Raw genomic sequence first — 19,947 nt, forward strand, 5'->3', positions numbered from 1 at the left:
ATGGATATATGAGTACTTCCCATCCTTTCGGCCATGTCAGGGAGCTTTGGTGGTACAGCCTGGTGAGGCTCGTGCCTCGATGTGGGATACTAGAGCACAGTCCAGGGATGAGCACCGACTCGCATCATTTCGGGCCCGACTTGATCAGATGACTGATGCTGAGGTATGGTTATTGTTTTATTAAATGTGTAATATTGTTTAACGTGTTGTCATGTAACGTAACATTCTTATTGTTATTGCATATGCAGGTTAACTGGCGGCCCTACTCTCTCACCCCTGCGCAGGACGTCCCGAGGACCACTTACATGGGCTGTATACAGTGTCGGGACATCGTCGAGCCGTATAACCCAGACAGGGTCTTACGGCAACTTGGTCACGTGCAGGGGATACCGCTCCCTGGTTTTGTCCCTGACGAGGCGTATAGACCTGCTAATGTCCGGTCATACAGCGTCACTTTTCGGGGTCAGGTCTTATGGAAGAAGTTCGGTCCTGGGAGCTGCTGTCTCGGCTTGCATGTCCATCCACCTCTACTAGATGAGATTCCCACATGCTCACCTGACTATTTGCCATGGTTTTTTACGTACTCCCATCCTCGGCTTATCTGCGATACTGCGGAACTAGCCCCTCCGGCAGTTCCGGAGAGGACGAACACTGATTACGTAAGTATTTTATGAAGTGCATCATTGTATTATTTTATTATTGTACAAAATATTATACGTTATGATTATTTGCTTTGTATTTTGCAGTGGATGGGTCGTTCCATGCATGTGATTCGGCGATTCATTGCAGACACGGGCGGTGAGGTCACCCCAACAGTGGTTGAGGCCCAGGAGCTTATTGCGGCGTGGGATGCAATGATGAGAATGTAATAGAATTTAATGTAATTTTTAATTATAACTAAAATTGTAATTAAAAACTAATTAAAACTGGAATTTAAATTGCGTTTTTAATTACAAGTAGAATTTCTATTAATATTATGCCATGTTGCTATCCTACTTGCATATCGTTGGTCCCAATCTTGGACGCTAAATTCACGAACGTCATACCAAAATCCGGCTATTGGGGGAACAGGGAAATTAGGAGACATTTGCAACCGCACGTAGTGATAGTTCCCCACCGTTAGTAGTGCAAGCTCCCTACTTGGGCCCGTGGAAGTGGACGGGGCACTCCACGGTAACACAGTGATGCATGGATACACACCTACACCATCAATGCCTGTACCGAATAGCATAATGACAGCGTTGAACAGATTTGCGATCGGGAACAAGTCTTGAAACACTGCCATCCAATGGTCGCCTGTGCACTTACCACCAGTCCACGTGATACGACGAACCTCATTTTCCAATTGATCACCGTAAATGTGAGAGTAGACGTTAGGATGCCTGGTTATCTCATTCGCAATCACAGTCCTGGCCAATATCCATTCCTCCTGGTTACCCCAAAAGAATTCTGCAACACAACGAAATCCGCAGTTGCCATCACCGATAGGGTCTACCCATCCTTCCAAATACGGCAACATGACATTTGGAAACCAATCGACGTACAAAAACTCGTCGATGTTCATCTGATTACCTGTAAATACATCATCAACGCATTAATTACATATTCGCCATTCATTACGTAATGTACAAAAATATTAATAATAATAACAATTTATACCAGGTGGCGTCCTCATGTTTACAGATTCATTTGATATTCCACGACCGGAGCTGGATGTAGAACGACCCCTGCTTCTACCACGACTTCGCCCACGAGCACGACCACGACTACGACTGCTCGGAATGTGCTCGAACCCACTTGCATCCCGTCTAGTAGACGAGGACCACTGCTGGCCTTGTGGTCGACCCCTGGTTGTCTCGTTTATCTCAGGTTCTTCGTAATCTCCTTCTTCAGGGTGAAGCTCCGCAAACAACACTCGGTTCACACTCCGCACAAAACCGGGGTCGCGTTGTAGAACCTCATCAACTAGGGATCTAAATTGTGCAGTGTCCTGTTCCGACTCATCAGCAAAAGTATGAATGCCTACACCATCCCCAATGACGAGAGTCTTCCAAAAAGGATGGACCTGATCCAAATATAAACCCGTGCCACCCTGAATCGAGGTATATATGGTACAAGCACATGGTAGGCCGTGTGTCATCAACAACGCACAACCACATCGCTCGTACACATCATCAGATGACTCTCTCATCCTGGTCACCTCATGCTTCAGAATTTTGAGACCGTGGAAGGACATATGGCCACTGAGATTGTGCAACGGCATGCCCCTATACTCCACTCCAATTCGTCGTCTGGAGTCCTCCAAATGATGACGAATTCCAATAAGCAGACCCTCTGTGGCGCGGTGCACACGACTGAATATTGAATCCAACGACCCTCTGGAACTACCGAGCCATTGTTTAAGCACAGAATGTTGGCTCTCTACCCTACACGTGTTCACGTTGCCAAAGTGCAACACCTGATTCGTCCATGCCAAGATAAACTTCTCCTTGTGTACAAGCCAAGTTTTTTCCACATAATCCACAACGGTACGCCATGATCTTCCCCAAGTATCCCTCATTTGACGCAACTCAAATTCATACTCAGCCTCAGTTGTTGCATTCATGAGTTTTGACCACCTCCCATTTCTAAATTTCTCAGCTAACACCATATCTTTCTTACACAAATGATATACCTTGGCCAACACATCTTTGTTGATATGCCATCTACATAACAAGTGAGCTGTGTCTGGGAATACCTCTTTCACCGCCTTCAACAGTCCCAACTCTCGATCAGTTAGAATCGCAGTAGGAGTCACTTCAAAACCCATATACAGCTTCAATTTCTCCAACACCCACTTGTAACTCTCATAAGACTCTGTCTTCATTAAAGCATACCTGATCAAAAAGTTTTGGTTTGTCGGTGTGACCCCAACAATCTCGAAGAACGCCATGTTGTACCTGTTTGTCTTGTATGTGGAATCCATCCCTATGACATGTGGATAAGTCCGCAACATATTCGCCATCTCTGGATGTGCCATAAAGGCATGGGTGACAACACGTGTGTCGGGGTCAGCAGCTACCCAACTAACGTACTTGTGCTCGTTGGCCAAGTGAAGAAACTGGTTTACGACATCTCTCCCTTCACTATCATCAACCCTTAAACGACTTCTGAAATTGTAGATGTGCCTCATGTTAGGGTTCTCATTGGGATACGCATCTTTCACAGCTGCCATTATGTTACTAGGTTTTGCACATGCTGAACTCATTTGTCGAACCAATTGCTTCGCAGCCGGACTTAAACCACTCACTTGTCTATGACCCTCTCGATAAACCATCATAGGGTGGTTGTGCATGCCATGCAAACCAGATACAGGAATTATTTGCCACCCAAGATCATCTACCACACATGTGATCTTGATCCGAAAAGGACATTTGATACCCTTTCTTTTTGTGTTTTTTCGTACAGCATTCTCCATATCCCTGTCTTCGGCTGTATTTCTATGGGCACGATCGCACTTCAGATACTTGACCGGCCGACCATCTCGTTGTGTCTTATACGAAGACTTTGTAAGGAAAAAGCCGCAACCAATAGAGATGTTTTGAGCCCATTCAAAGGCCTCTTCAAAAGTTGGGAACATCGTTGACGTTATAAAGACTGCACTGTAGTCAACTCCATCACCCCCATAATCCGGCAATGACGCCTAAACAAAGAAATAACATGAAATTTAGCATAATAACCATGATAATAATGGAAATAAAAAACATAATAATCACAACAATGATCACAACTTAATTCTACTTATCATAAAAATAACAATAATAGTAGTAGAAATAATAACAATAATAATAAAAATAATAATAGAAATAATAATAATAAAAATATTAGAAATAATAATAATAATAGTAATAATAATAATAGTAAAAATAATAATAATAGAAATAATAATAATAGAAATAATAATAATAATAGTAATTAAAGCAAAGATTTTTTTTAAAAAAAAAAAGTACAAAACCGCCCTAGAAAACCGGTTTGACCATGGTCAAAACGCTCAGGAAAAGCGGTTTGACCATGGTCAAAACGCCCAGAAAAAGCGGTTTGACCATGGTCAAACCGCCTAGAAAACCCGTTTTGACCACGGTAAACCGGTTGTCCTAAGCGGTTTGACCATGGTCAAACCGCTTTTCCTGGGCGTTTTGACCATGGTCAAATCGGTTATTTCAGGCGGTTTTGTACATTTTCGGCGAGAAAAATTAAAAATTTACCTCACCAAGTGGGTCCGGCGGGGTGGACACCCTGCTTTCCGCCTCCGACATGTAACCGGGTGGCGATAGTGGTGGTGCTGGTGGTGGTGGTGGTGGTGGTGGTGGTGGTGGTAGTGGTGTTGGGTGTTGGTGGTACTGGCGGTGGTGTTGATGCTGGTAACCGTGGCGGTGTTCGGTGGTGGTAGAGTTTACTTTAGCTCGGTTTTGAGAGTTAGAGTTATGAAAGGGATGGAAGATAAGAAATAGAGTTGAAGAGGGTAAGAAATAGAGTCAAGGGTAATATCGTAATTATTTTGTAATTTTACGGGCGTTTTGAGTAATTTGTGGGCGTTAAATAACAACCCCCATATCAGATTCATATAACTTGTATTTTCTCCATTTTACACCTTCAATAAATTCCTCTTTTGGGTTGAAAAGTGAAAAATCAAATGTTTAGTTCCTTCAGGAAAAAATATCACACATTATCACACATTTGGTATTTTGGTGGGAATCCAACTTGAGAAGTGGCAAAAATGGCGAATTTTTTGTATTTACACCCTGAAAACCCAAAAATCAGCTCTTCATCTCTAGATTAATTCCTCTGCAAAAAATGGTGAGTTTTTTTTTTTTTTCTTTTTCCTGTTAATATAAATTGCCTATTTTAATAAAGTCGAGCACTGAAAGTTGTTCTATCATATTTTCTGTGATCATATCCTCAATTAATCTCTCCTTGATCTTCCTTTTTGCATGTTATGTCGTCATTTTTGCTTCTTTCTGTAAAATTGTATTTATTTTTATTATTGTATTTATTTTTATTACATTAATTATTATTATTTTATAATTTTTTACTATATTTGGAATGTGTAAGTCTCTTAAGTTGTGGGTTTTGTGAAAAAAAAAAAAAAAAAAAAAAAGGTTGTGGGTTTTCTTTTTGAGATAATTTTTAAGTTTTTCATGAAATGGGGTTTCTGCTTTTATGGGTTTGTTGTAACTTATTGTTTTAGAATTGGAGCTTTTAGTTGTTTAATGAATCCTAGAGTGACAAATTGGTAATTGCTATATTTGTCTAATCATTTGCTTGTTCAATTGGTTATTCTAAGAAGTTTGGTAAGAATGAACAACAAATTTTAGTGTATTTCGGGTTTAGAAATTTGTTAATTGATATATGCAACCCTAAGGGCGCCATATAAGCATTAAATATATTACTCCGTATTAAGTTGCTGGAGTATTATCTTTGTGAAGAAAGGAAGATAAACCAGAGATGAGCAGAATGTATGATGGTTTTTTTATAATGTCATTTTCCTTGTTAATAATCCAGCCTTTGTAATTTATGATTTTGGACCTTTTACTTTGTAAGATGTAAGGGTAAATCTGTGCGCTTACCTTCTTAAATGAAGGTTTATTTTTTACTGTTCAAATTAATCTTTTATGATGATGATGATCTTGTCCTAAATAAACACTCTATACACTTAGAAGTTAGAAGCATAATGTGGGTCGTCCTCGAGTTATCTGGTTAATATGGATGCAAGCCTGCAAGATATTAGAGCTTAGTATTTGAAAGTTGCAGGATTGTTTTTGATCCAACTGGTTGGTTCTGTAAGAATTATCTTAAGACTGCAAGGAAATGCAACTAGTTCTTAATTTACATAAAATGGTTATAGTCAATATTGGTTTCACAATCTATGTTATTGGAAAATCTTGGGGGCCTCTTTTCTTTTTAAAACATAGAGGATGTATGCCAGATTGCCAGCTTACTTTCTTAGATTAGTAGTAAACCCCATTGTCCCCATATAATCTAGATGTACAATGTGGATTTTCACACTTGAATTACCCAAATTACCTAGAAATATATGTGGGTTGTCACCGTTGATTTACCCTGATCCGATCAGTATAATGTGGGTCGACAGCCTCGAATTACCCTCTATCATCTAAAAGTATGATTTCAGATACCCCTGAAATACCCTTCAAATTTGTTTGACATTGCTGGATTAGTGGGTTGCTCTTTGGTATAATTCATAAATTGTCTTGTTTGTAGCTATATGTTAATTGAAAAAGTAATTTTTATAAGTGTAATGATTATAAATTAATTTTATGAAACAACAAAAGGCATGCGAGTTATGATAACAAATTGTGCAACTCAATTCCATTGTGTTGGTGTTCGCTTAATGTTGAAATGGATGCTTTAATCACGTGCTTCTTAAACCACATGCCAACTTATAAAATTACGACTTATTCTGCATGTTTGCATACTGTTTAAACCACATGCTGCTTAAACCACATGCCAACTGATGGGATTAAGGCGTTGATTGATTTTGATTGATTCTGCATGTTTGAATACTGTTTACGACTTGAAATTTCATTCAATTTAAATTTATGCTAGTTAATAAATTTTACCACAAAAATCATGGTCCGTAACTTGATATTTTTCATAATATGTGTAAACTGCAATGCATACCATCATCCTTATATACATACTCTTCTTAGCAGACTCAGTTTGTTAGCATGGTCAGAATTAAGACTTTCCTCGAAAGCTCCCTTTTTAAGTTTGTCATGCACAGAGTCTCCAACTAACAAGCCATTCATGTATTTGATAGATAATGCTGTTTCTTTTTCCTGTAGGACAAAATCTGTCAAACATGTGGATATGGAGAGAAAGATTTCTCTAGATATTTAATTTATTGTACCGAATGTTGGGACACGGTTGAGCACATGTAAGTTGGACAATCATTCTTATTCAAGGAATTCTTCAGGAGTGAATGCGTGGAGTTTGATTATTTGATTTCTGCAGAAAGTCAGTTAATGGCTAGAAAACTTGGTTAATTTTCTGCTGATATCTCTGGCAATCAGGACTGTATAAAATCAACTATGTTTTTTATTTTCAGATATTGTCTTGGCTTATCAGCTGATGATATTAATGAAGATTTCAGTTGGAAATGCGATTCATGCCCATCAACAGTTGAATTACTGGCAAAAGTGATAAAATATGGGGATAAACAAGATGAAAAGGTTGAATTTGCTGGTAGTGGTCCATTGAGAATTTTAGATTTTGCTCTGCCTGATGCTAGTGCAATCCCGGTAGTAGGGCCAATTTGGAGGTGTGGTGTTTAACATATCTCATGTGTTCTTCCTACATTTTGTTCATATTTTGATTGGGAGGCAGATAATTTAGTTTGCTTCTCTCTTTCCTTTCTTTCTTCCTTTTTTTTTTTTTTTTTTTTTTGGCTTCGGCCCCCTTCATCGTGCACATGGTTTGTTTTCTTCTTGATAGGGGAGTTTTCAATACCGTTGGAAGTTTATATACAAGTTTGAAAGGGCTTGAGGCCTTTATGCCAAAGACTTCATATTCAAAAGTTGTCAATATTGTACGATCAATGCCACCCTCTATTTTTTTCAGCATGAAAAAGAGGTGCGAGGTTTGGCCTAAGGATTTTGATGAATTGGGGGCTGCTGACTGCAATATTGGACTTTACATCTTTCCTGAATTTTTGAGGTATCATTTTTAATAAGTTTTTCATTTGTTAATAAAAGAGTTGGAAAATAATACCACTTTTTTGTTAAGCTTTTGTGACAGGAATGAGGCTGATTACAACGTTTTGATGGAGTACATGAAATCAAATGACCTAGCCATGACAGCCAAGATTAAGAACTTAGAGTTGTTCGTTTTTACTTCCTTTGAGATATTGGCTCCAGAGAAACGCAGTAATTTACAACTTTATACTTCATATATGGAAACTTAATACTCCTTCCGTCTATTTTTGGTGTACTTTTTTCGAATTCAAATATTCTATTGCAAGTTTAATTTTAGATCTTGTTGATAAAATAATCACGTGGGATCTAGTTTGATCTGTCTTGAATGTGTAGTTCCCAAACATCAGAATTTTATAATTTATATAATATGTTTTCAATATTTTTAAGCTTAGATGCAAGCTTTGAAAACTTAGCAAATAGTGAAACATGAGCAAAAGAAACGGAGGGAGTACTTTATAATTTTTCTTCCGTTTGATGGATGTAATCGAAGGGTTGATTGGAAATTATATCCTTTACTTCCATTGATATTGATAGATAATACTTAATGATATTGACAGTTGATTTTGTTCAGAAATTCAAGGAAAATACTATCTTTGGGGGACATTTAAAGAAAAAGAATTTCGACAAGAAAGTCCATCTACATGCTACCGACCAAGTGCTGTAAAAAATGGGACCGGCAAAGGTGTAAGAGCAGTGGGCTGCCCAGGAGAAAAAACAGCCAGTCTTAGTACCCCTTTATCAACCAAAACTGGTGCTATATCCAAGCAGTGGAAAACACTCAAGAAGACTAGAAAAATAAGGTCTCATCTAAGGCGCGAATGCATACCACCATTAAGGCCTGAATGCAAGAGAGCTAGGAGTAAAAGAGGTAAGATATTGCTCTTTAAGTGAGGAGGTGCAAAGATTTATGACGGGTCTAAAACTACTAGATTCACTTTCAATGAGGTACAACTAGATTTTGCGGTTACATGTTTGACCTCTATATATGTGGGCATTAACACAGGTAAAGAAAGGAAAGTGGTATCAGGCAATGACCAGAAAGCCACTATGCTATTTCAGACATCCAACAAACAAAGCCTAGCTGAAACCTGCCCAATTGTAGAAGCCCCTCATCCAGAAGAATGTCTACCGCGAGTTAAGATAAAGATACCTAAAACCACAACTGTTGATGAGTCCTCTATCATTACTTCAGGGAAACAAGTGAGCGCTGGTCTGCCGAATGATATGATTGATTCTTCAGAGAACATTATAAAACTGAAATCCTCAAAAGTAGATGATAGGTCAGCTGGCCAAGGTATATCTTTTCCATCATTGGTCATAGTCAATTCACTCAAATGTTTCTTGTTTATATAACAAATTTTTGGTTATCATATGCTCTAGTTTGTAAAAATGAGTTTATTAGTTTTCTCTCTCTCTCTTTTTTTTTTGTCCTGTTTGTTTCATTGGTGAAGATCCAAAAGAGCTTGTTCCTCCTTTGACCACACTTACAAAAGAAAGATCACAAAATAACGAGACCTTGAATATATGTGATGTTTCCCGCTCTAGTCTTGGAAACCCTTTTGATTCAAAAGACTGTGGTGAGGAGACCATTTCAGTTAAGCCAATCAAAGGTTTCAATTCCCAGCAGCAGGGATCTAATTGGTCTGCAACAGTTAGGGAGAGCAGAATCATTGAAGGAAAATCAGCTGAGGCAGAGCAGCTGAACTGTGAAGATGGTATAAAGTTTGCCAAATCAAAGTTGCTTTTCATCAATATTATTCATTTTGAGTGATATATTTCCTTCGTTGTTAATTATTATAATACTAAGAAATATAGGCCTTCTCTTTTTTATATCTTGTGTATGTTTAGGTATTAAGCTGCATGGTGCATTGCTTCCGAATGAACTTTTGGAATCCTCACAGCTTCAATTACAAGACAGCAGTGTCTATCTAGCCTCTAATCCCATGAATAAAGCCTTTTTAGTCCCTTTGGTTGGTAATCAAGAAGATTCTGAGGTAAAAGAGCCGAATCCTTCAAGCAATGGACAAAGCAATCCTTGCTCTAAAGATGAACCCTTAGCTGATCATCAATATACTGTTGACAAAAAAGTTTTTCATGAAGTTAATTCCCCAGCTGATGATGGTATGTGAACAGGATAATTACAAATGTTTTTTTTTTTTTTTTTTTAATTATTTTCAACTTTCAACGTTCTATACTATTAACACCCTCCTGCTCCTGTATTAGATATTTTATCTCCTTTCTACACCTTATTTACCCTTTTTTTGGGGTATGTTTTCAGGTCTACCACAATTTCCTCCCCTAGAAGATCAGCATGAGATACCTCTTGATAAAGGTTTAAGTGCGACTCCCGTTATTGTTGATCTTGAAGAAGAAAAGCCCGAAGCATTTATCCCTTCATCTGTTGCTCCTATTGTAATCTTGGATTTTGATGGTGAAGAATCTCCCAAAAGTGGGTCTGAAAGCTTTAGAGAGTCAAGTTTTATGACAATACCAGCCTCCATTTTAGAAATGGCAGGTAATTACCATGACATCAACTCAAATTGTGTTGGCACACAAGTTGGCCGGTACAACGTCAAATCTGACTTGGCCCCTACTCTTACCAAAATTCTTGAAATGCATGGAGATATTGCTTTAAATTGCAAAATTGATCCCAAGGTTCCATTGGAGAACATATGCAAAGCTGTTCAGGACCTTGAATCAGTCTGCTTAAGCGGCCTATGCTCCCATCATGTGAACCACCTAAGAAGTGTGCTGCAACTTGGTGAAGCTGTAGGGATCAATGTGAAATGGCTCTGCAAGCGATGTAACTATCTTGAGAAGCTTGCTTCTTATCTTAGTCAGTACCCTACTCTAAGGAGTGAACTGGCTCATACCAAAAAGGATATTCAGCATAGAGAAGAGATGCTGAGTTCGAAAAGAACCATGGAGGCAAACCTGCTACCGGAAATCAAGTCACTGGAAGCAGAATTGGAGCCGCTGAAGGAATACAAAGAGAAGTTAGATTCTGCCTTGCAGTACATTACTTCGATTTTTAGAACCTTCCATGATAAGTCCTTGGTGGTTGGACTACTTTAGAAACCCAGGTTGGTAGGTACATTTTGCTAACAACTATTTCTCACAATAGTCACAAACATATACATGATTTTCACGATATTAACATGAATGTATATTCTGCCTGCTGTTTTAAAGGCTAATCCTGAAGTCAGTATCTCTTTGAATCTTCAAACTTTTGCACTATCTTGTGACAGTTAATTTAATAACTTTCAAGTGAACCACCCTTCAGTAATCATATTGTACTTCTGTACATGCTGTAAACCTATCTCCTTTCTTACATTGTTACACACATGGTACCTGTAATCAGAATCAGTATTGCAGCAACTGTGGTTTGAATCTCTAACATTAGATTTGTTTCATGTGTTAGGCGCTTACTGGTTTTTTTAATGTTATGTCTTGGTAGTCAATCTGGTATTCATTTCTTGTCCACATCTACATTGTACATATATTTGGTTGGGATTTCTGACTATGCATTATATGTTGAATGCTGTACTGATCAACAAGCAGTCGAACTCTGATACATTGGTAATCTTACTCATTTTTGATGTCAAATTTTCTCGTTGATACTACAACACCTCCGATAGTGTAAACACATTAACAGCTCAGATTTTGGAGAGAACTAATTCTGTACAATAGTTATGACTAGACCTGGTTATTGGGCGGGTCGGGTCATGGTCGGTGCGGGTCGGTTGCGGGTCAGGGTCAAAGAGGGTCACATTTTATAGGGTCAATATAGGGTCGGGCCAATGCGGGTCGATAATGGGCGGGCCTTTAAAATATCAATTAAAATAAATATTGGACAAAGCCATTATTAAATACATATGAATACAAATTAATCTATATAATTATTTTTACATTATGTATTTTCTTTATCAACTAAATTGGAAAAACATGTTGGTCCTATATTGACCCTACCCAATAAGGGCCCTGTCCATTAAAAGCCCTGTCCATTAAAAGCCCTATAAGCTTGGTCCTGACCCTATTATCATTGAGGTGCCCTGTCCAATAACCACCTCTAGTTATGACAGCAAATAGGTTAATGTATACAATAGTTATGAACTTATGACAGCAAATAATTATGACAATAGTAATCGATTACGAAAATTGAATCAATGAGAAAAGAAATCTGAAATTCCAAGACACAAAAATCGTGGGTAAACGAAGGTTGATGTACTTCAAATATACAATTAATATTGATATTGAGAATATATTCATAACTCATTTTTGCAACAGTTCTGCATGAAGTAACTAGGCTAATTCGAGATGAAATCCCATGGAGTATCCTATTTGCGGATGATATCGTTTTGGTGGATGAAACAGATGGGTTAATTCGAAAAGGTTGGAATCTACAGGGTTAAGCTAAGTCGGAGCAAAACTGAATATTTGGTATGCTGCTTTGGTACTTAAAGGGGGACAAACAATGAGGTGGTGAGTTTAGATGAAAAGGACTTAACCATAGTGAATGTTTTAAATATCTTGGGTCGATCATCCAGAAGAATGGTGACATTGATCAAGACGTGGCCTACATGATTAAGTCGGGGTGGCTTAAGTGGAGAGCGGCCATGGGGTATTATGTGACCGAAGTATTCCCTTGAAAGATTATTCTATTCTACGGGACCGCCATAAGACTAGTGTTGCGCTCTCTCTCTCTCTCTCTCTCTCTCTCTCTCTCTCTCTCTCTCTCTCTCTCTATATATATATATATATATATATATATATATATATATATATATATATATATATATATATATTTGTGAAAGATAAATATTGGGATTATGTTACTATTTTTTTAACGGCTTTTTCACCAAATGTCCCTGGGTTAAATTTTTTATTTATCATATACCCATGAAAATTCAAAATTCACCATATGCCCTTGAGTTTAATGAAAATGTCATTAAATGCCCAAATGACTAATAGACATTAACTCCGTTAGTCATTAGGGCTAATATTTTTCACGTGGCTGCATTTTATTGTTTTTTTTAATTATTTGATTAATTATTAATAAAAAAAACTTAGAATTCTTTTTTTTTAATAAAAAACCACCACTATAACCACCAGCCACTCACCTTTCGCCGGCAATGGAACAACCTTGCACGCCTAGCCATCTCGCCACAACCGCCACCCACCTCCCACCAGCCTCGCATCAGGCCACCCCTCCCACCTACCCCGCGCCAGTGCCCACTCTTTCCACTAAACTACGTTACCCCCTCCCTCTCTACCTAAGCTTGAACCGTAAACCGCTTTCCGCCTTTCCACCGTCGTCGAAACCCCGGGCCACCACCTTGAAACTACTTTGCTGGCAGCCTAGACCCCCACTACGCCGCGACGCTCCTTGACGTTTAGTTTGTTAGTCATTTGGGTATTTGAGATCAACTCTAATGGTGGTAACTAGGACTTGCTTGCAATATTAAATAATCTCTAGCCACTAGCTTAACCATTGGAGCATGGAAATGCAATTAGTTTGGTCAAGCAATTGAAGTCCATTTAAATAGCAAAGCTACTTCCTCTGTTCTTTTTTACTTGACCTGTTTCTTTTATCACGCTTGCCAATGCAAAACTTTAACGGCCAATAACTTTAATTCTCCATAATTAAAAAATATAAAAGTTATGTATTATGATAGTACTTATTGAGACGAATTCAAAATGATCCAACATAAATATGTTTTTCCTTACATATTATTCATAAAACACGGTCAAAGGAGGGGTGGTGAATAGTGGAAAAGTCAAATCGGGTCAAGTAAAAAAGAACGGAGAAAGTATTAGTTAGCCATTGGGGCTAAATTGACAATTAGTTTAAAAGCTTATGTGGCATGACAAGCTAATTTGACAATTAGCTTGCCATTGGAATTACTATGATGATATTTTTGTGAAAGTCATAAATATACAGTTAATTTGTAAATTTTAATGGGTATACTACATATAAAAAAATAGCTAATCTTCCTTCTCTGTTTCAATGTTTTATTTTCCACCTTTTCTATAGAAGGGTTATTAATTTATTGTAGATATATACTTCCTTTGTTTCTATATAGTTGACACGTTTGGTAAAAAGTTATCCTAAAAGAAAACGTGTCAACTAAAACAAAATTTCTGAAAAGAAATACGTGTCAACTAAAAAAACGGAGGTAGTATATAGATAAATATCCTGACAAAAAAAAAAAAAAAATGTGGGAAATCGTTGGAGATAATTCCTTATTGTGAACCCAACAAGGCTTGGGGGTTTTGCGCTTTTGCCACTCTCTTGCATAATTTAAAAAAATAAAAATAAAATAAAAATAAAAAATAAAAGCCAAACCTGTCCTCCTCTGTTGCTCATCTTCCAACCTCTACGCTCTCCTCATTCTCCATTATTGATATTACTATCCTCCATTGAAGCAGAATCCGAGGTAAATGGTTTTTTTTTTTTTCTTTTCTTTTTTTGTAATAATCGAATATCAATGTCAGGGTTTATGGTTGATCTAATTTAATTTAATTAAAAAGATCACAACTTGTGATTATGTTGTTAGAGAAGAAAATTATGAGCCTAATTTGATAACTAAACCAAATTCCGTTGTTAATGTAATGCAAAACCCTTTAATTATGTGCCTAAAAATCCAATTTGGTCTTAAAGTTCCCATCTTTACTAATTCCGAATTTTTTGATGATATTCTTCATAATCATAGTGTTCAATTTGGACTTGTTAATTGTTTGGTTTACTATTATTAACAGTTAAGCTTTTCTGTAACTGGATTTTGACTACTTTGATAGTTTTTTGGTGCTGTTGAATCTTGCAGAGCTAAGTTAAGCTTAGGTTAGGTTACTGTGAAGCTTTGATTGTCTTTGTCTTGTTTGATTATGGAGAAACGGACATGGCCTGCACTCAAATCTTGCAAGTATCAGGTGCATTATATTTGTTTCCTTAACATTACTTATATCAAACTTATGAGTCATGCTGATTTGTGTTTCGTCTGCACTGTATGTCATGATTATAATAAGCTTAGCCTTATCAAGGAAAAGGCAGTGATAATGATCGACTGAGTCAGTTGCCGCATGATATTCTGATGTCGATCATGTCCCTCCTCACAATCAAGGAAGCTGCACAAACTAGTGTTCTTTCGCACGGGTGGAATTACATTTGGCGATGTTTTCCCATCTTAATCTTTAAAGATGATCACCCTATTGTGCATTGGGTTGCACGAAATTATCTGTTACTTCCCCAAGAAAGATCGAATTTTGTGACGATGGTGAAAAGTGTTTTGGAATCTCATCTTGGTGTGGCTATAGACGAGCTAAGCGTGGTTTTTGACCTGGACGTAAGTTATGAGTCTGATATCGATAGGTGGCTGGCCTTTGCTATAGAAAAACATGTCAAAAGGCTTGAATTGGACTTCACACCACAAATTGGTAGAGCTTTTTCGTTGATAAATTGCTACACTTGGCCCCTTGAATGTCGTTTGTTGTCTCTTGGTTTGCATTGTAATTTGGTTTCCCTAACATCTTTGTGTCTTAAATATGTCAATGTAACTGACAAAGACATAGAGTGCGTTCTGCTTTCTTGCCATGCCCTGGAGAATTTGTGCATTGTTGATGGGTCAAGCGGTTTGAAGTGTATAAACATGCCTCAAACATCCCTACAACTCAAACATCTGGAGTTATCATGCTGTTATTATCTGTCGTGCATTGACATTATGGCCCCAAAACTTGTGTCATTCACTCTGCATGGGCATCCTATAGCACTGAATATTAGAGCTTCATTGCTTTCTAAGGTATCAATCGGAAGTGGAAATTATAGAGGAGAGGTTGTGGCCTATGCTTATAGATCCCTTTCACAATACTTGTCCAACTTGGAGTATTTGAGTTGGCACTTGTTCTTAAAAACTGCCTACCCTATCCAGGTATGCATGATATTAATGCCTTTGTGAATGACTCTTATTCCTATTATGAATAAATATCAATCCCACCTATATATGTACTTGCTTTTTTTCTTCTTCTTTGTCATATTCATAATCAACTATCACCGTCTTATGCAGTGGAATACAGGGATATCTAAACCACCAATCATGTCAAACCTTAAGCATTTAGAACTCCATGTCCAAGCAAAGGGTGATGAAAGCCTACTTGGGTGGGCTTACTTAATTGGTGAATCTCCGGTTCTGGAGAAGCTCACTTTGAAGGTAGATCTCCCCGTACACACCCTCACATATAAACTTGATATACTGTTGATTAACTTTATATTTGTATCTCATTTCATTACAAAGTCTTGTCCTGAAATAATTTAACAAAGTCCCATCACAAATTCCATTTTAAGCTCAGGGTTCTAAGTCTTCTAACCAAGTAACCATCATAACTAAGCAAGCTGTAAGCAGTTGTGTAGACTGAGCTAGAGCTGAGAGCTTGAACATCACCTTGAATTTGTATTGTTAACATGTCCTATTTTAAACTCTCATTTATGGACTACCTTATTTTTTATCCATCTTTGATTAGCCAAACCCACTATCCTCTTCTTTTATTCACCATTTGGTATATTTCATGAATAGTCTAAAAGGTTGGTTGCACCTGTTAGTTAATGAGCGAAGTTTGCCATTTTCCATCCTAAACAAAATTTGTAATAGAAATGTCGGACAACACTTCAACTCATATGTGAGCTGTTTATAGATTTGGGGAGCCTCCTCAATTTGGGAAACCAAATATATGCCCATTGTATATGCTCTTACCCCCACCAAAGGACCTGCATTTTGTCCATATGCTTACTGACAACCCCTGCCTTTTCACTCTTTTTCCTCTTTCTTTGATTTTTTGGGCTAACGGGTAATTGTCAAGCACATTAAAGAGTGAATGCAGTAGTTGTTAGCTTAAGTGTATAGGCTTTATATTGGTAGATGTTTGCAAATTTAGTAACTATCTTAAAGGGTAGACTTGATTTAACTTAAGAGTAAAGTTTGTGGTTTTTCCTCCGTAAGGAAGCAATCTTTCTCCTAAGCTTGCATTTTAATTACCATGGGGAAGCAATTTCCTTTATCACCAGTTATAACCAACTACCATACGGGTCGTTAGTTTTTTATACTGATCTTGTTTTTCTCATGTTGCAGTTCTCAAGGCATCCTTGGGTTTATAAGGCTAATGTACCTCAAAGGAATATAGTCAAACACAAAGGGCGTCCCCTGAAAAACTTGAAGACCTTGGAGCACTTTGGTTTTTTGGGACTGCCAATTGACATTGAGTTTGCTACCTATGTGGTTGAGAATTCCATCAAGCTGAAAGATGTAATCTTTACCCATCCACGAATCATCATATATCGTGACCCTACCAACAGTTACGCAAAAGATCGTGTTTTGGAATTCATAAAGACACTTCCTCAAGAAGTTGCATTCAAATTTGGCAAACCTGCAAACCATTGCTGTCCAATTTCAACATATCCTTATTTTTAGATCTTTGCTTGGTGAGTACCATTCTGTTCACATAATTTGTTTGAAATTTTGATGTTTAGTATGATGATTCTAACATGTTTCTTCAAAAATTCTACATCCATCAATTTTCTTTTTATATGCATTTATTAGACATCATACTACATTACTACTTATAACCAACAACTCAGAAAAACTTAGGGGGGAATGGGGCTGCCGGCTATGACCAAGATCCACCCCTATCTTCACCATCTCTATCACTGGCATTGCAGATTTCAGTTAACTTGCTCTGTCCTTTGAAGTATTTCCTCGCCAAACAGTGGAATTAGTTTTGTATACATGCCTTTTATTTATTTATGATTTGTTTATAAAAGTCTGAACAAATACCCTATGAATCCAAACATGTTTACAAAAGTCTGAACAACTAAAAACTTGTTTATAAAAGTTTGAACAATACCTATGAACCCAAACATGTATGAACAAATAAACAGTAATAAACATATGGTTGCAAGCGCTAACTGAAATTAGTAGATACAAACCATAGAACTACTGATGAAGTTATGGAATTGCATCTTCTTGAGCATTACATAAATCTGTTTCTAAGCTATATCATATTATTGCAAGTTAAACTATAATGCACTCCATTGCTGCTGTGAGTACACTGGACCATGGTATACTGTTAAAGTCAAGATATAGCGTGTTTCCAACTTATGAAGTTTCTAGTGAAAGAAACTTTGAAAGAGAATACGAAACCCTAACATGGGTTCCTCCCATGTCTGCCTATTATCCCTCAAATAAATCAGTCCAATTTTTTTACATGTAAATCTCAAATTTATCTATCTCTTCTTTCAATATACCAATTCTCACTTTTTATTCTTAGTTGTTTTTTCATTGCTTTCTTCTTCTTCTTCTTCTTCGCCTTGAACGCCTTAATAGTTTATCCCATTAGTGGGGTCGGCTACATGAACCAACATGAGGACTTCTCAGGAGGTCACCCATCATAGTACTACTCTCAATCATTGTGGCTCATGCCAAGGGGATGTGACAAAGTTTTACACTGGCTGTCACTGGCTTACTGTAACCCTCCTCCTTTATCCAGGCTTGGGACTGACAGCGGAAAACCCACTGGCGGAGTTTTATTTTTCATTGCTTTCGTTCTGTTTATTCAGAACTTTTGACTTATGTGTCTTCCTGTTTCAGGATGATTATGAGTTTGTGAAAATGTGCTTTTAACACTAGTACTAGCATTTGATGTCCTCCTGTGTAGGACTTCCCTGAGTCCTTTGTGCGTCTGATTTGACAGATGTTGCCCATGTCTGTTGTGCACATTCATGGTGATGGATTGAGGTGTTGGCCACCATGTCTGGTTTTGATCTTCGAGTTTGTTGTAAATTATTTGGTTTTTCTGAATTACATATACCAGATTTTTTTAAATTTTATTTTGAGTTGCTTGAACTCGTGTATTGTTGTAATTTATGATCTTCATTGTAATTTAATTATTATGTATTTAATGGTTATTTTCATTAATTTGTAACTATAATGTATTAGGTTTCTCCTTATATGTTTCTCTCAAAAAAAAAAAATAAAGGTTTCTCCTTATATGGTTTCTTCTGCTATTATTTCCTGTGGATTTTTTCATCCTTTGGACTATGAATAATTGAATACTCCGTATGTACCTTTTTTTTGTTTTTTTTGTTTTTAATTACTTTATTACTTAATAGCTGGATTGTTCAAGGGGCAAACTTCTTTTTTGGAAACTACTCGTATTAATCCGGGTGAATAGCTAATTACTAATTAGCTATTGTAACAAAGCTTCTGATAGAAATAGTACGTCTGTACGTCCTTGCAAAAGTTCAGGTTATGCAAATTTTTGTATTTCGTACGAGGTTTAGAATGAGTAGTAGAAAATAGTATAATGGAAATTGGGGTTGGTTAAGAATAAAAAAATCCGAAAAAGCAAAAATGAATATATGTTGGGATTGGGGAGTAAAAAGGATATGAAAAATATTAAAATATGATATGAGGAGACCGTAAGTGGGGGAAAAAATACAAGTACTCCATAGTAAATTATTGTTAAAAATTTCCAAAAAATAAATGGAGCAATTTGTAAAATACAGCTGCAAGCCTGCAACAAGAAAGTGGAGCAAATAATAAAACACTAACATAGCATTACAATTCACATTTTGTTGTGGATTTTTGATAAATTTTGCAACAATGTAGCATTTGTATTTAACTAGCCTTACGACCCGTTCGATGCACGGGTTGTTACTTAGGTTATTTTTCTTGAAAAGTGTCGGTGTTGTTGTGGAATTTAGCTAGGTATAAATACATATAGTATATTGTAGGGCATGAAATGACACATTGGTTTAAGTTATATTTAAGTTAAGGAGATGAAAAAACTATTTTATTGTTAATATAATGAACGCTAATTAGTTTAACTTTAATTTACTATATTAAATATGAAACACTTAATGTTCTTACTTAAATTTGTAAGTTTTAAAATGCCTAAAGATTAAAGACTCAAACACTATTTATATATTTTGTTTTTATATTAAAATGAAAATTTAAAAAGGATTAAGAGAGGTGGCATGTGGCATATGATTGATTATGGTGACATGTGGCTTAGTATAGATTTGTGGTTTGTGTTTTTAAATACTAAAGTATAGATATAGATATAGATATAGATTTATGTTTTTTTTTTCTTTCCAAATTACGAATTTTCTCCAATTCTATTATTGGTTTAGTTGAATCCACTAAACTCA

At 36.9% G+C, this 19,947-nt stretch overlaps 4 protein-coding genes across 4 annotated transcripts; 2 read left to right on the top strand and 2 right to left on the bottom strand.

Annotated features, from left to right (window-relative positions):
* Window positions 1-850: 850 nt before the first annotated feature.
* On the bottom strand, window positions 851-2,171 carry LOC145585212 (uncharacterized). Its single transcript, XM_081641935.1, has 2 exons — window positions 1,660-2,171; window positions 851-1,572 (listed from the first exon to the last, which is right to left on the bottom strand). The coding sequence occupies exons 1-2, from the start codon at window positions 2,138-2,140 to the stop codon at window positions 947-949; spliced, it is 1,107 nt and encodes a 368-aa protein (XP_081498061.1). The 5' UTR covers window positions 2,141-2,171; the 3' UTR covers window positions 851-946.
* A 37-nt stretch (window positions 2,172-2,208) lies between these two features.
* On the bottom strand, window positions 2,209-4,347 carry LOC145584204 (protein FAR1-RELATED SEQUENCE 5-like). The gene is made up of 3 exons (XM_081641102.1): window positions 4,245-4,347; window positions 2,389-3,682; window positions 2,209-2,291 (listed from the first exon to the last, which is right to left on the bottom strand). Exons 1-3 carry the CDS (start codon window positions 4,293-4,295, stop codon window positions 2,209-2,211), a joined length of 1,428 nt encoding a protein of 475 aa, XP_081497228.1. The 5' UTR covers window positions 4,296-4,347.
* A 320-nt stretch (window positions 4,348-4,667) lies between these two features.
* LOC145585213 (uncharacterized) lies at window positions 4,668-11,023 on the top strand. The gene is made up of 10 exons (XM_081641936.1): window positions 4,668-4,836; window positions 6,843-6,934; window positions 7,106-7,318; window positions 7,492-7,713; window positions 7,783-7,922; window positions 8,323-8,619; window positions 8,755-9,045; window positions 9,203-9,466; window positions 9,600-9,872; window positions 10,030-11,023. Exons 1-10 carry the CDS (start codon window positions 4,834-4,836, stop codon window positions 10,824-10,826), a joined length of 2,592 nt encoding a protein of 863 aa, XP_081498062.1. The 5' UTR covers window positions 4,668-4,833; the 3' UTR covers window positions 10,827-11,023.
* A 2,978-nt stretch (window positions 11,024-14,001) lies between these two features.
* On the top strand, window positions 14,002-18,708 carry LOC145585215 (FBD-associated F-box protein At5g60610-like). Its single transcript, XM_081641937.1, has 6 exons — window positions 14,002-14,188; window positions 14,550-14,681; window positions 14,783-15,676; window positions 15,812-15,955; window positions 16,871-17,220; window positions 18,386-18,708. Exons 2-5 carry the CDS (start codon window positions 14,637-14,639, stop codon window positions 17,207-17,209), a joined length of 1,422 nt encoding a protein of 473 aa, XP_081498063.1. The 5' UTR covers window positions 14,002-14,188; window positions 14,550-14,636; the 3' UTR covers window positions 17,210-17,220; window positions 18,386-18,708.
* The last annotated feature ends 1,239 nt before the right edge of the window (window positions 18,709-19,947 follow it).

The sequence above is a fragment of the Chenopodium album genome, chromosome 16 (assembly GCF_948465745.1).
Source record: "Chenopodium album chromosome 16, dcCheAlbu1.1, whole genome shotgun sequence".
Lineage (NCBI taxonomy): Eukaryota > Viridiplantae > Streptophyta > Magnoliopsida > Caryophyllales > Amaranthaceae > Chenopodium > Chenopodium album.